Source organism: Anas acuta, chromosome Z, assembly GCF_963932015.1.
Source record: "Anas acuta chromosome Z, bAnaAcu1.1, whole genome shotgun sequence".
NCBI classification, from domain to species: domain Eukaryota; kingdom Metazoa; phylum Chordata; class Aves; order Anseriformes; family Anatidae; genus Anas; species Anas acuta.
Genome location: NC_089017.1, coordinates 53,983,795 through 53,997,500, shown reverse-complemented (window position 1 = coordinate 53,997,500; position 13,706 = coordinate 53,983,795). Strand labels below are relative to the sequence as shown.

At 37.3% G+C, this 13,706-nt stretch overlaps 1 protein-coding gene across 5 annotated transcripts in view; it reads left to right on the top strand.

Annotated features, from left to right (window-relative positions):
• EFNA5 (ephrin A5) overlaps window positions 1-13,146 on the top strand; it is a 213,680-nt gene extending 200,534 nt beyond the window's left edge. For all 5 annotated transcript variants that reach the window (XM_068666701.1, XM_068666698.1, XM_068666700.1 and 2 more), the window contains 3 exons: window positions 3,318-3,383; window positions 3,794-3,874; window positions 8,823-13,146. In XM_068666701.1, the coding sequence (XP_068522802.1) occupies window positions 3,318-3,383; window positions 3,794-3,874; window positions 8,823-8,944 (269 nt within the window). In that variant the 3' untranslated portion in view covers window positions 8,945-13,146. The remainder of the gene's footprint in view (window positions 1-3,317; window positions 3,384-3,793; window positions 3,875-8,822) is intronic.
• Window positions 13,147-13,706: the final 560 nt, after the last annotated feature.

The following is a 13,706-nucleotide window of genomic DNA, read 5'->3' as shown; positions in this document are numbered from 1 at the left end:
GAAATGCTTAGTTTGAACTGATCCCAGAATTTTTCATTTAAGCATCAGATTTTGTTAAATCCTAGCCACAGGATAAATCCTAGCCACTTCTGCTTCAGAAAAAGAAAAAAAAAAAAAAAAAAGAAAAAGTATTTAGGGTATTTAGCATCTATTCTTAGTAATATGCTAATATGTGCAGCTTATCCTGTCCTTTGTTTTGTTTTGGTCATTTGGTGTTCCTTTGTAGTTGTTACTCAAAACATTGGCTGGTAGGTCACCATGGTTGGGAGTTCTGTGTTCTTTAGCAAAAGTTTGTCATTAAAGCTACTTTCATGTGGAAGAATAGGACTTCAGACTTCAACTTGAGTTAAAGCTTCAAGGTATTAACTTAAGAAAAAAAAAAATATTGAACACCCCTGGCTTTCCTTAGTGGACAACAAGTATGATGTGCCTAAAATTTAGCGATAAAAGATCCTGAGCTTGTTGCTGAAAAAGTAAAAATAATTCCTAGCTGTTGGCATCATAATCCAAGAGTCAGGGTTTTCATAATATAGTGCTGAAAATATTGCAGAATAAAGAAGACAGGGAATAGAAGGGAACAGAACAATACTGACAAACTGCAATAATGTATGAGAGCAGGATGGATGACATTAGCCAACCTGACTCTGCCCTGTGAGTGATACATCTGGACATACGGGAAATACTACAAATTGTCAATGTTTTTGTTTTAAGATGAAAAGGAGAAGAAGGGAGGAAAATAGATTGCAGCCACCCAGCTTGACAAACAGCTCTTAATTTCTCAGGAAGGCCAAAGAGGTTGCACTGTATCACTTCGTCACCTTGTTCTTAGTCATTGAGACACATGTGAGAGCAGAACAAAATGTCACTTGATTATTTTTTCCTAATTATTATTATTCCCTCTGAAGGAGTAAAACACTGTGGTTAAAAAGGAGTCTTCCTAGTTCTACTGCAAGCATTGAGGGTACATAATTTCCTTGGAGAAGGAAAAAGCACTTTTTCATACTTATCGCTAAAACCGTATTAGTTTCAAGGATGATGAATTAAATGTAACCGCTATGATTGCAAAAGGACTGCAGCTCATGATACAGCACATTATATGCAACCCTATGTAAGGAATGGTGACAGAAGAAGATTTAAGCAGAGGGCAGATTTCAAAATTTTCTCCCAGAGAACATTGCTAATCACTAGCTGTTGTTTGCTCTTAAGAGTGTGCAAATATTATATGCACATATAAACTTTATATGTACAGAACATTCATTTTCTGATTTTCCAGATGGAATATTATTTGATCCTAGCTATTGTAGTTAGTCAGTGCTAGTGCTAAAAGGGTGTGCTAATAAACACCAATGAGCCCAAACATGCTTGTTTTGTGGACATAAACAGCAGCATGTAAATGTCAAAGATAAAATGTGCCTTTGAATAAATGTGTATCATGATGTACTTCTGAAATAATTTCTGAGCAGGAAAAAATCTGTTGGTGATATAACTACTGTATGTTCTCTATTTTGGATAATATTGGAAATGTCATTTCCACCTTTATGTTAGCAATACGGTAATAATAGAATTCTTATCTTTTGAGAAATCCACAACTGCCTGTTTAGTCTGAGCAAAGCTGTTTGCATATACTCAGAGAGGGCCACAGAAAGGACACAATTTCCTGAATATAACCACAGAGTGCAAATATTGTGCCCTAAATAACACACCAGTTACTGTAAATGTCGGTAGAGGGAGTTTTTCTGACTTTGATTTAGTAAGAGCCTACAGCAAAGCCAGCTGTTAGCACTTCTTAACTGCTTGTCAGTGTGAAGGGGGGAGCATCATTTCTACACACTTTTGTTTTGTGATTAAAAGAGGGAAATGATTTTTCAAGCACTTCCCAACAGGTGCAGAACCACAGCTTTAGTTCTGTTTGACTTTCACTTTGCTTCTTTTTTGTGTTCCTACTAAATCTGCTAGTTCTTCCTTGTAGGAAAAAGCTGATGCGTGCTTTGGAAATGTATCATCAAAGGCTACCAGAATTAATTTCAAGTTAGCTGAGGAGCTCTTCAAGTGTGAGCTTGGCACATAGACAAAGAGTGTGTGTTGATACGTCTGTAACATACATATGTATGTAAATATTTTTAGCTATTTGTCATGAACAGGAACATAATGGAAAAACATGGATGAAACTGTGGTAATCAGGACAAATTAATTTTTGGATTGCCAGTCCAATCATCTTTTGTAAATCCAGACAGTTTTCAATAGTTTTCTGCAAAAGTCAACTTGTTCTGCCCTAGTGCATAGCTTTTTGGATGACAGAGAAGGCTATGCAATGAAATAAAAATGATTTTAGGTGCTTCAGGCAGTATTTCAGGCATTTGAGGGTTTTTACAAGGGCAAAAAAAATGTGTGTGCAAATGGTCTTCCACACGTGAATATTTGCATGCCCAAGTCAGGTAGCTTGGCATGTTTGCCTGTGATCGTGTATTTTGAGACAAGCATAGTTCCCAAAAGGAAGTTTTCAAAGCAGCAGTTGTTTTTCAGAAATAAGTACATGCTGATGCTAGACTTATATGTATGATCTTTTGTACAGTGCCAGACATCGTTTACTCTTTTTTGTCTCCTCATACTCTTCCAAAGAAATAGTTTGAATGGCAAATGATGGAGGAGGGCAGAAAGAAGGAATAAGCTGGTTGTTTGTTATGTAACATAGGGAATCATATTTTGACTAAAGCTAAATAAGAATTTTCTCAACAAAGCAGAGAATACAGAGGCTGATTTTGCAGTAGAATGTAGTGCATGTATTTAACAGGGTGTATTTTTACTTTCATGGAGGTAAGTGTGTATTTATATTTTTAGCATTGTCACCTTCAGTGTCATTTTGTCTTTTTTTTTTTTTTTTCATTCCTTTATGGGTCACTGAAGCCTATGGCCTACCATTTCAAGACAAGCTTTCCTATAAATAATCTTAATTATTATAAAGTGTAATTTTTCAAGGTAGACACATGCACTACAGCAGAAACCTTATTAAGCTCTCCCTTGAGAAAAACATGTGGAAAGGTGAGAGGAGATAATGAAACATTATGAATATCATGTGCTTCACTTCTCCTATGAAAAAAAAAATCAAAAAAGAGATTATAGTAAAATCTGCAGTTGCTTCCCTGCTTTTGCATTATCAACCCACTTTGCACACTTGAAGTCCTTAGATGCAGAGGCTGAAATGTGTCCAACCTTTCAGATGAAGGGAAGATAAAGGGTGTTTGATTTTAGGACAAAGGATCATATGCATTTTCTCTCTCTTACTCTTTCACTTCTCTCTTATTCTTCTCCATTTACAGCTTCTGCGATTCCAGATAATGGAAGGAGATCCTGTCTAAAGCTTAAAGTCTTTGTGCGACCAGCAAGTAAGTTCTTTAGATTAAGCTTTTGAGGGTGGCTTTGTAGCGCATGCTTTACTGTGTGGTCTAGTTAACAGCAGTAATTTTTTTTTTTCAATTCTTTTTTTACTGTTAAATCTTGTGTATCTGTTCTGTACAGCAACATTTGTGTTATGGTTTTCATCATATTTTCTTATCATTTTTCATAAGGCTTTATTTTAATTACATGGCAATTGCTAACTTGTTGTTTCTTAAACTGTTGTACCAATGGAAGACTACACTGGCGTATGGATATGTGCCACAGACTTTAAAATATAAATATGCTTAATTATATACAGTCAATAGAGAGAAAAAAAGAGAGAAAAAGAAAACAGAAAGTGGGGAGTTTAAGGGTGTCTCACTAACATATTTGGCTGTTATCTCTATTTTTGTTATAGACAGCTGTATGAAAACTATAGGTGTTCATGATCGTGTTTTCGATGTTAACGACAAAGTAGAAAATTCATTAGAACCAGCAGGTTAGTATGCTTAGAGAATCTCTTTTAAAAAATGCGTGTATCCCTCTGGTGCTTGAGTACTTTTTTCCTCTTCTCTCTGCATGCTTTGCATGGTATAACTGCTCTGCTTTTGCTCGTTTCTAGCAGTGCTAATATCACTTGTGATATATTTCCTGTCTCCTTACTTAATGCAGGGGAGGAAAAACGTTGCTTTTTCATTTATGCAGTTTAATAAAATATGGTGTGTGCCAGCATAAAATTTGATTGGTGTCATGAACTTGCTGGTCCATCCAAGCCAAACATTCAGCATGTTTACAGACCATTCTAGTTTTTGACTGGGACCGAAGTCTTAGAAAGTAAGTCAATGGGCACACTTCATGTGTTTTGTGATGTCAAAAGACTTTGAAAGAAATAGAACCACTGCTTGTTTAATGCTAGCGCATGACACAGGCATGCAGCTGATAGAGTTAGTGTTTAAGTAAGAAATTAGTCCTTTAGAATAACATACATATATGCATATTTTGTTAGACAAAGTATTGTTTTTACATGTGCAAAGAAACACACACACCGATAAATGTGAATTTATATCCTGTTCTAGAAAACTTAAGATATATATATATATATTTTTAATCCGTGGTTGACTTTTTTTGTTTGGTTTAACTTTTTTTTTTTTTTTTAAATTTATTTTAATAGTTTGGTTTGTCATTTTTTCATTTGTTCCCCAAAATGCTGCCTTTAAAAATAAGAATAATACTTTCTTTTATACAAGAAAGAAATCCTTATCTACACAGGGAAAAGTTGTATTATCCTCCACCATCAAGCTGTGTGGGTCTGTGTGGGAAGCGCATGTGTATGTTTGTATGACTCAGGTCTATGACAGATAGGAGCATGTTTAACTCTAGGGGTGTGAGTAATCCCATCCACCTCAATGGGATGTCTCATGACATTAAAATTAGGTGGGTATGTAGGGCAAGTATGAGCAATAGTATTTATCTGTTTGTTTTATTTGTAACACGCTGTTCACACATTGCTATGTTCAAACCTCAATAATTAAAAAGCACAGTTAAATAAACAAATGATACCATAAACATTACAAGTGTTTAAAATTTAGTATTTACCCTGAAGAACAGATTACCAAGATCTTTTTTTTTTTTTTGTCTTATGTTATTATGTTATTTGAAAGAGACTGTTCCCTTGGTTTTGTTTATTGTTGCCTTTTATTTATTTATTTACTTATTTATTTATTGTTTTGTTATTTTCTGATTCTTTAACTAAAAGCCATTATTTAGGCAGAAGTATTAATAAGATTTCCACAGTTTGAATGATCTACCGATAAATACACAGTATAATTTTATATTTTTCTTTGAGAGGGTTTTCAGAACTCACCTAAAAATTTTGATTTTGAGAATCAGGGATGTTCTCTAAGCAAATATATATGCAAGATGAGTGCATTTACAGCAGAGATGCATTTGCACTTTCATTAATATTATTCACCTTCTCCAGGAGGCATTAGGATGATCATTTCCCATCTCTAGGTAACCTATGAATCTAGAAACTCAGTGCACTCTTTTACACTTTTTGAATTGGTGCATGGGCTAATTGAAGTGTATTCCTCCTGGTACTCATTTGCAAAAAAAGATCACGTGAGTAATAAGCATTTGATAGTAGTGACCTCACTGTATATTCTTTTCAGCAGTACTGCTCGCTTCCCATTGAATGGCTATACCTAGCTAGCACCGTCACAAAAGCATGTTGTTAGAAAGCAGCAGGTGAAACAGAGAACCCAAATCATACAAAGAGTATCCTGCAGTCTGAGATGAAATGCTGTTTTTGTTACCAGGGGGAGATAATACCCTTAAAGAGAAGGTTTTCATTCTGAACCTTTCAGGTATCAAAATGTTGACACTCCCAAGATCAGTGTTTATTTGCATCATTATTTGGACCAGTCACCATCAGATAATCAGTCATTCTGAGATCTACTAACTGCTATCATGCTTTCCCGTTATGAGGTTGTTAGGCTTGCTGCTGCCCCAGTGGATCTTGTATGTAATCTGTAATATGTACTCACCTACCTGCCTCTTGCGCTCATATTCTGCTTGTGTGCTCTCCCATGCCTGCCACCATCTTCTCCTGCAGTACACAGGAGAACGAGGAGGCAGGAAGATCACATTCAGCAGATTACTTACTGTGACCGCTCTTCTGAAAAAAAAAAAAAAAAAAAGTGATTTTTGAAGCTTTATGATTTCACTTGTTTTGCTCAGAAAGTTGCAGGAAACTGATTTGTAGAGATCACTCTTCTTTCAGAATTTATTGAAGTAATCATCCCTATTCTTGTCCACCCCTTCTGTCCCTAAAACAAAAATTGCATCTGTGGAATAATTACACCTGATGCATATAATGTAAAGCTATGTGATCTGGAAAATTCATGGTTGTCAAAATAATTTTTTCTAATTACCGCTAGTATTCCCAGTCCTTAGCAGTGACCTTCCAGATCTTATTAATGAATTTTGTCATATTTGTCACTTGCCTTCATTGTCTAAAACAAACTCAAACCTTCAGCCTAAGCATTAAAGATTTTATAACCCTGCACCTCTAAGGAAAATCGTATTTGTAAAGTGATTTTGAGAACTGCAGATGAAATGTGTGCTGTAATATATGAGCACAGACACCTTGGGACTGCATTGACAGAAAGCTCTGATGATTTCTTGTAAGGAGACCCTTAAATGAATTCCCCTGTGAAGAGTTTTATTTTTTTTTTTTTTTTTTTTATGGCATCATAGAAGATTTCCACGTTTTTAATTTAAGAATTAATCTTTTTAGTTTAGGACCTTTTTGGTTGAGATTTGTTAGCAGTACTCAGTGTTCCAGTCGTGAGAGCTGAGAGTCATAGAGAATTAGGATTTATTGCTGCTTCACACTAGTTCTGCCCTATTGTGTTTTAGTCCTGACTCATGGATATAATTAGTAAAAAATGTTAACATTCAGTCTGCAAATTAGGACTTACTTGCAATTCTGTTGATGCAAGAGGAATGATGATAGTTCACATCATTCTCCCCTGTACTTTTAGTTCATCAGTGGTGAGTACGTCTCCAAATTGGGCAGAGCCAACTCTATGTATATCAAAGGAGATAGAGCTGACAGGTAGGACAGGGATATCTTTTCCCCACACCTTCCTAGGGTATGATTTAATGGGGAAGTTGCTCCTGTGAAGTACTGTATTCTCATTGCAGTGTCACTGAAGCACAATAGTGTAAGTAACTTACAAGTGAAATACGGAACAGCTCTTGGTTCTGAAAACCATCAGAACTAGCAGCTTTAAATAGCCCTTTCCAGCCCTTTAATTGTCCCTTTCTTGCAAATGTGAACATGTTCACAACTGATCAGTGCTTGGTTTTCACACTTTTGCTTTGAATAGCACCAAGGACATGCTGATAGACCTGACACAACTGCAGCATCAGTGCTGAACAAAATGTGACGTTGCTAATCCAGTTTACTGTGCATCTCCCAGTGAAACTGGACTGGAGTCAAAGAACCTGTTAACCCAAATAATGCTAAGTGCTCTACCTGCTTCTGTGCTAGGTGTCAAGGGTGTGAAGGGGATCTTTTGATCTAACTGAAGCTAAGTAATGTGGAAGGCTCCACACCAGTGTTGCCTGGTGATCCTGGTGCTGTACCTTCCACTTCCCATAGTGTCTTTAATTGTGATCACACAGTTCTCATCCACTGTAATCCTGGAAGCGCAATTTGTTGAGATGGGAGCTCTGAAACAAATATATCACAGGTATTTAAACAACTCTATTAAAATGGGGAAGCTTATTACACTAAGTTGTGAGATACTGTTAATTTTCCTGGAAACTTAGGCATCCTAAAATAGCTTATGAATTCATTCTGAGGCCACTTCACACTTCCTTAAAAGGTTTAGCTCATTTTGTTCGTTTAATACTAAGAAAATTCAAACACAGAGCTGACTTTTTATGGCAAGCCTCAGATTGCTCTTAAATTAGTTAAACTAGATAGCTGTGGATATAGGGGATTTTGCAAAGAAAAACACCATACTTATAACAACACTAAAGTTGAATCTGAATTTACCTATATATATATATATATTTTTTTTTTTTACAAGTTTTAGCTCTAAGGCTGATTTTTAATTTAAAAAAAAAAAATAAATAAACAGATCTTTATTCAGTGTAATAAAATTATCAGAGTGTTTTTGACTGTATTCTCCTCTGGTGCCTATACATAAGCATGTTTTCACAACCCAGGTAGTTATTTTTTCATTAGTTTTATCAGTACATATGTAAATCTGTATTTTGTGTACCATAAAAAGTAGTCTGCTATGTATGAGATTTTGGGATTGTGCCTGTATTGTATACAATCAGAGACTGTCTTAGCCTTCAAAATTCTGTTTTGAGAAAGGAAGACTAGTCTTATATCCCCTGCACATCCCAAAATGAAGTGTACTTTAGTGGAAATTCGGTGTGTAGAAGTGGAATAAATGCTTGCACTTATGGGCTATTCTTTGTAATTCAGGAGCCAAAATCTGTAACTCAGGAATGGGATTAACTTTGAAATTAATTCTAAGCACATGAAACTCTTCCTCAAGCCCTTTTGAAAATCAGGTGTTTTTATTTAGCTGCCTCACTATTGACATTGCTTTCTAATAAACCATCCAAATCTGGAGCTACAGTATTTTCTTAGAGTAGGAATCTTTCATTCCTTAGTCTGCTGCAGTCAGACTTAACTTTCTGCTCCTCTGGTCTTCAGTGGGAGTTTTGCCAGTAAGAAATGCAGGACTTGGCCCCAAGTTGGCTACATAATGAGGTATTACATGGTTGTGAAAGTCAATGACAGCACAAGGTTCATTGCCCTATTTCATAAAGGCACTGAAATCTACTTGCAGTTGTCAGCTCAGTGAGAGTTTATTAAGGATGCAAAATCTCATTGGAATGTATGCTTTCTGTTTGAACAGATGATACCGTACATGAGTCAGCCGAGCCATCCCGTGGTGAGAATGCGGCACAGACACCGAGGATACCCAGCCGGCTTTTGGCAACTCTATTGTTCCTCCTGGCAATGCTTTTGATATTATAGCACAGTATGCTCCAGCAACCTGTCGCAGAAAATATCAGGGTCTTGGAACATCAAAGATCCACCTAACTGCTCATCCCAAGAAAGGGACTTTATTGTTTTTGCAGATGTCAAATTGTTATTTTTCCCTTTTCCCTGTTCTTCTCCCTTTTAGCCTGAACTCAGCAAAAATTTGAAGGGGATAACTAGCTTCAGCACCTGTCCCTACCTACCCTGTGACTTTCTTAACCCCTCCATACAAATAAAAGGACTCCAAATGAAAATGCCAAACTATAATAGTGACACTAGTGATTCTTATTTTCCTCTGCATTCTCCTTTAAGAAGTCACCTCTGTTAGTTCACTGTGTCATCCGTGTGTAGACAAGGAAGAGTAGTGGCAGATGCAGTCAGTGAAGGATAAAGAAACTGAGTGAAAGCCTGGGAGAGTTTTCTCTCCAATACAATATTTATGCCTTCTAGTTCAGCACTGTAAGATGATCATGCAAGGCATCGTGTCACGATGTCAGGACTGGAGGGGAAATATTAAGAACAGATATAATATAACACCATTTCCTCCAGGAGTTTCTAAATGAACAGGCTTCTGAAAGGGGAAGATATTGTTTCTTACAAACTGTCCTGAAACATCTTTGACAGTAAAATTCATGCTCACAAGTAGAAACGCTGTCTTTGGTGAGAGAAAGGGGTTAGTATTTAAAAATGTTAGCACACAGCAGGCAAGGTCAGATTTAGGAAACTTCACTGGGGGTGTGAGTGCCTCTGTTATTTCGTTTTAAGGGGATAATGCACACCGGATTATTTTATTTTAAAAGAAATCACCGTGGTGCTACAATTTTTTTCTTGAAATGCAGAGGCACCTTTCAGAATAAAGTGACCTTCCCCAGCGCTGACTTAGTAGCTGATAGCCTTGGATGCTGCTCTGGGTGTTAATACATGCTATGAGAGGACATCAGTGGCCAGAGGAATCATGTTTGGGACACAGGATCTCCAGTGTGCTCGATTTGTCTCTCCTGCAAGTTCCTCAGTCATGGGAATAAACCACAAGTAAAAGAAGCCAGAACAGTTTAGTAGCATTGTTTGGTGGGGGGAAAGAAAAGAAGTGTGGAATATGAATTCAAGTGTTGATTTTTTTATCTTTTCCCCTTCCAGCACAGCTTGAAGAGTAGAGGAAACGTGTTTATCAGCCAGAGATAAACTAGATGGGCTCCCAAAGACTTAACAAAATATTTTTTTAAAAATCCACTAGAATAGAAAATACATTATTTAGATATACTTTATGCTGAGAGTGAGTATATATGCTTGTCCTATTTAAACATGTGAGAAAAGTGGTACGCCTTGATGCAAGTAGGAAATGGGACTGTCTTGTTTGATGGAATTGGGAGTGACCCTGTTTAGGGAATCTGAGCCTTGGCTATGGTAGAGCTTGAAAAAGTCATTTGCCAGGAAGTGCAAGCCTTGGGGTATTTTTCGTCTAGGCTGCCATGAAATTCGAACTGCTAAGCGTAATCAGGGAAATATCAAACCAAGACTGAAACAAAGCTTTTCTAAACAAAAACTGTGATAATTGTTAAATGCGAAACAAAACATGGAGCGCATTCAAACAAAACAAGGGTTTTCTATATTACTTCTGAAGAAAAACTCTGGCATAACAAAATTGAGTGATACCAACAGCAGACAGCACTTGGTTGGCTGTTTTTTTTGTTGTTGTTGTTGTTTTTTTCTTTTCTTTTTTTCTTTTTAAAGAGGAAAAGCTTTCCTAAAGTTGTAAGCAGCTCACTATTCAATAAAGGAGGAAAAGGGGAAATCAATTTAAGATATACAGGGAGGCTTTATGCATGCTAAACCACAATCTGAGCTTGCCTGATACCATACAACAAGGTTCTTGTTGCAGGGCCTGTGCTTACAGCAGGAATGTAGGAAATTTCCTCTAGTGTGAAGTGCACACAAAAAAGATATGTAGTCTAAACAGTGAGGGAAGTCAGCCAGCATCCCATTACAATCTAGCTGGTACTTCCCACTCTTTAGCATGAATGTGCTTGGTACACATGCTAATACTTCATTCAAGTAGGAATTAAAGAGCTGTGGATGAAGTGAGTTTAGTCAAAATGAACCTCAACAAATGGATTATTAACTGATAATATTGCATGATAGGTAACCCTATTAAATGATTCATAACAATTACAAACAGTTGTACCAGCAGTGTCAATTTCATGTGGAAGTGGTGGCTTCATTTTCCATCCTTTGTCTCTAAGTGACGTCAGAGTTTGGGATGTACACTTATCCACAGCAGACACTTTTCAGCGGTGTTGCTTCAGGTACAGTTCAGCCCTTCAGTTTATTACAGAGCCTTGATGGGTAGGTGAGGGACAACACGAGTGGTGCAGCTGCAAGGCAGGTCTCTGTGCTGCCCGGGGTGGCCAGAAGACTACAAGACACTGCCATTTCAGTACTTGATGGCATCAGGCAATCCCAGTCATAGAAGTACTGATGGGTTTTGTGTTGCAAAGCAAATCTCTGATGCTCTGAGTGCAGATGTTGACACCAACTACAAGGAGATTTCTGCTCCCCTCCACTCTGCCTGCCCCTTCTCAGGCTTGAGGAACTGATTCTCCCTCAGCCTCGGTGGCTTGCTTACCCCCATGGCTTGCACTCCTGGCTGCCAAGGCCACTGCAATGCAAAGCAGGGAAAATAGGGATCAGTGGGTTTAGTGGATACCGTGTATCCTTTAATAGACAAGGTAACATTTCGTGTTAGTTTAGAATATTGTTTTGTACTGTACTTACTTGGATGGCGAAGGAAAGACAAGTAAATCTTAAAGCTATGTTCTTTAAATTCTGTATTATTAGCAACCTCTGTTGTATATAGTGTTTGATAATAAAGTATTAATTTGATTCTTATGTCTTTTGTAAGTGAGAACAATAGAATTTCAGGATATTAAAATCACACGTTGATTACAAGACAGAGCTTTGAAGCATCAAGTGTGATCATGGCTGAGAACTGAGAGACAAGTGGCCATGACACTGCAGCATACAGGACTCATCTTTGGAAATTGTTCATCTATTGCAAGACTTCACATTGTCAAGACCTGGAACAACATGACTTTTGATGATCAATGTTTTGTCTTCAGTGTTTAAAGGTCTGATATTGGAGCCCTGTGGTTTCTGTGTTAGTTTTTGTTCTTTTGTATCATGTTTGTTTCTAAAAACACTTTGGGGATATAACAACTCTTTTTCTCTTTTTTTTTTCTTTTTTTTTCTAAGTCTTTTTTTTTTTCCTCTTGTTTTCCCTCTGATTTTGTTTCCATTAATAGTCTTTTATTTTTTTATTTTTTTTATTTTTTTTCCAGAAAGGATCTTGCCAGTGTCATGTGCGCTATACGTATGTACTTGGTTCCAAAACAACTAGAAACAAATTTGGGAGGTATAGAGAGTAGACGAGTAGATTGTTTCCTTTCCTATATAATTGTGGAAGGAAAATGGTTGTATTTGTACCTGTTGATTCCCACCCCTAGTTGTCAAAACTGAACTTAATCCATTGCCTAGTGAGAGCAATGGTTCAGTCACTTTCAGAGACTTAGAAAAGTGTGTTAACTCTTCCCCTCCTTTCATTACACTTGGATTTTGTAATCACCAGTTTTACTGTACAACCCTCCACACTTCTCTCCCCTTTTCCTGCCCTTCCTCCTCTCCCACCCCTGTCCTTTTTTTAATTTGGAGCTGTGAAAGGGCAGATCTGTTTCTGGCCTGGCATCACTGAGTTTTTCCCATGCATTCGCCCTCGAGCTTCTCGGATGTGAGACAAATCTCCCTACAATAGGCTTGCTGCCATTGTCTGTACAGTTTAATAGATGCTGGCATGTTGGAGGTTACCCATGAGTCTGCGAAATCCGCTTTCCATGCTTACTCTTGACACCCCCATTGAAGCCACTCATTGTGTATGCATCTGGGTATGAAAGTCCAGCTCAGTGTGGTCCTGTGCTTGTACTGCCCTGCTTTGCAGTTTCTTTGCACTTATTCATTGAGTGCTGTTTTTGAAATGCTTACATTATATGAACTTAAAAGAAAATGTAAAAAAAACAAACAAAAAAAAACACAACAACAAAAAACAAATGAACAAAAAAACCCCCTGCCCCATAAGATCTGTATTTGTATATACACGTGTCCGTACAATTATACTTAAATAAAATTAAAGATTTTCATCATTTTAATTGGTTCTCTTAGGCTATATTTTTGTTCATTTAATTACGTCTTTATTTTAGGGGCTATTTGTACCTACCTTCCATATTTGTGGGCAATGTAAAGCCATGTGGAGTATGAGTGGGAAAGTGTGAAGAATGCAGTGGGCACAATGACTGACTACCTAGAGCTGTAATGACCTACATCCTGGCTGATCTAAACTCTGGCTGCTCTGCTCTTCACTTTTTTCTTTTTGTTTAAAATTATTATTATTTATTATTATTATTATTATTTATGTGTTCATAGTTCTTCCAAATACTTAGGAGAAGAAGGAACTATGCCAAAAAAGTGCTGGAGCATTACATGGTTTCCATCATCTCTTTTGACCTGCTCTGGGCCTCCAGAGCAGTATTCCTTACTCCTCTGGGTAGCACATATTTGTGTGGCATTGCTCTTGCTCTCTGAGGAATAGAGACAGCCCCACAGGTATGCGAGCAGGGCAGCTGCACACCCATCTACCCCGGGTGCTCCTCTGACTGACAAAGAGATGGGGTTGGAAGTGGTTTGAAATCTCAGCCGTCATTTTAGTCAC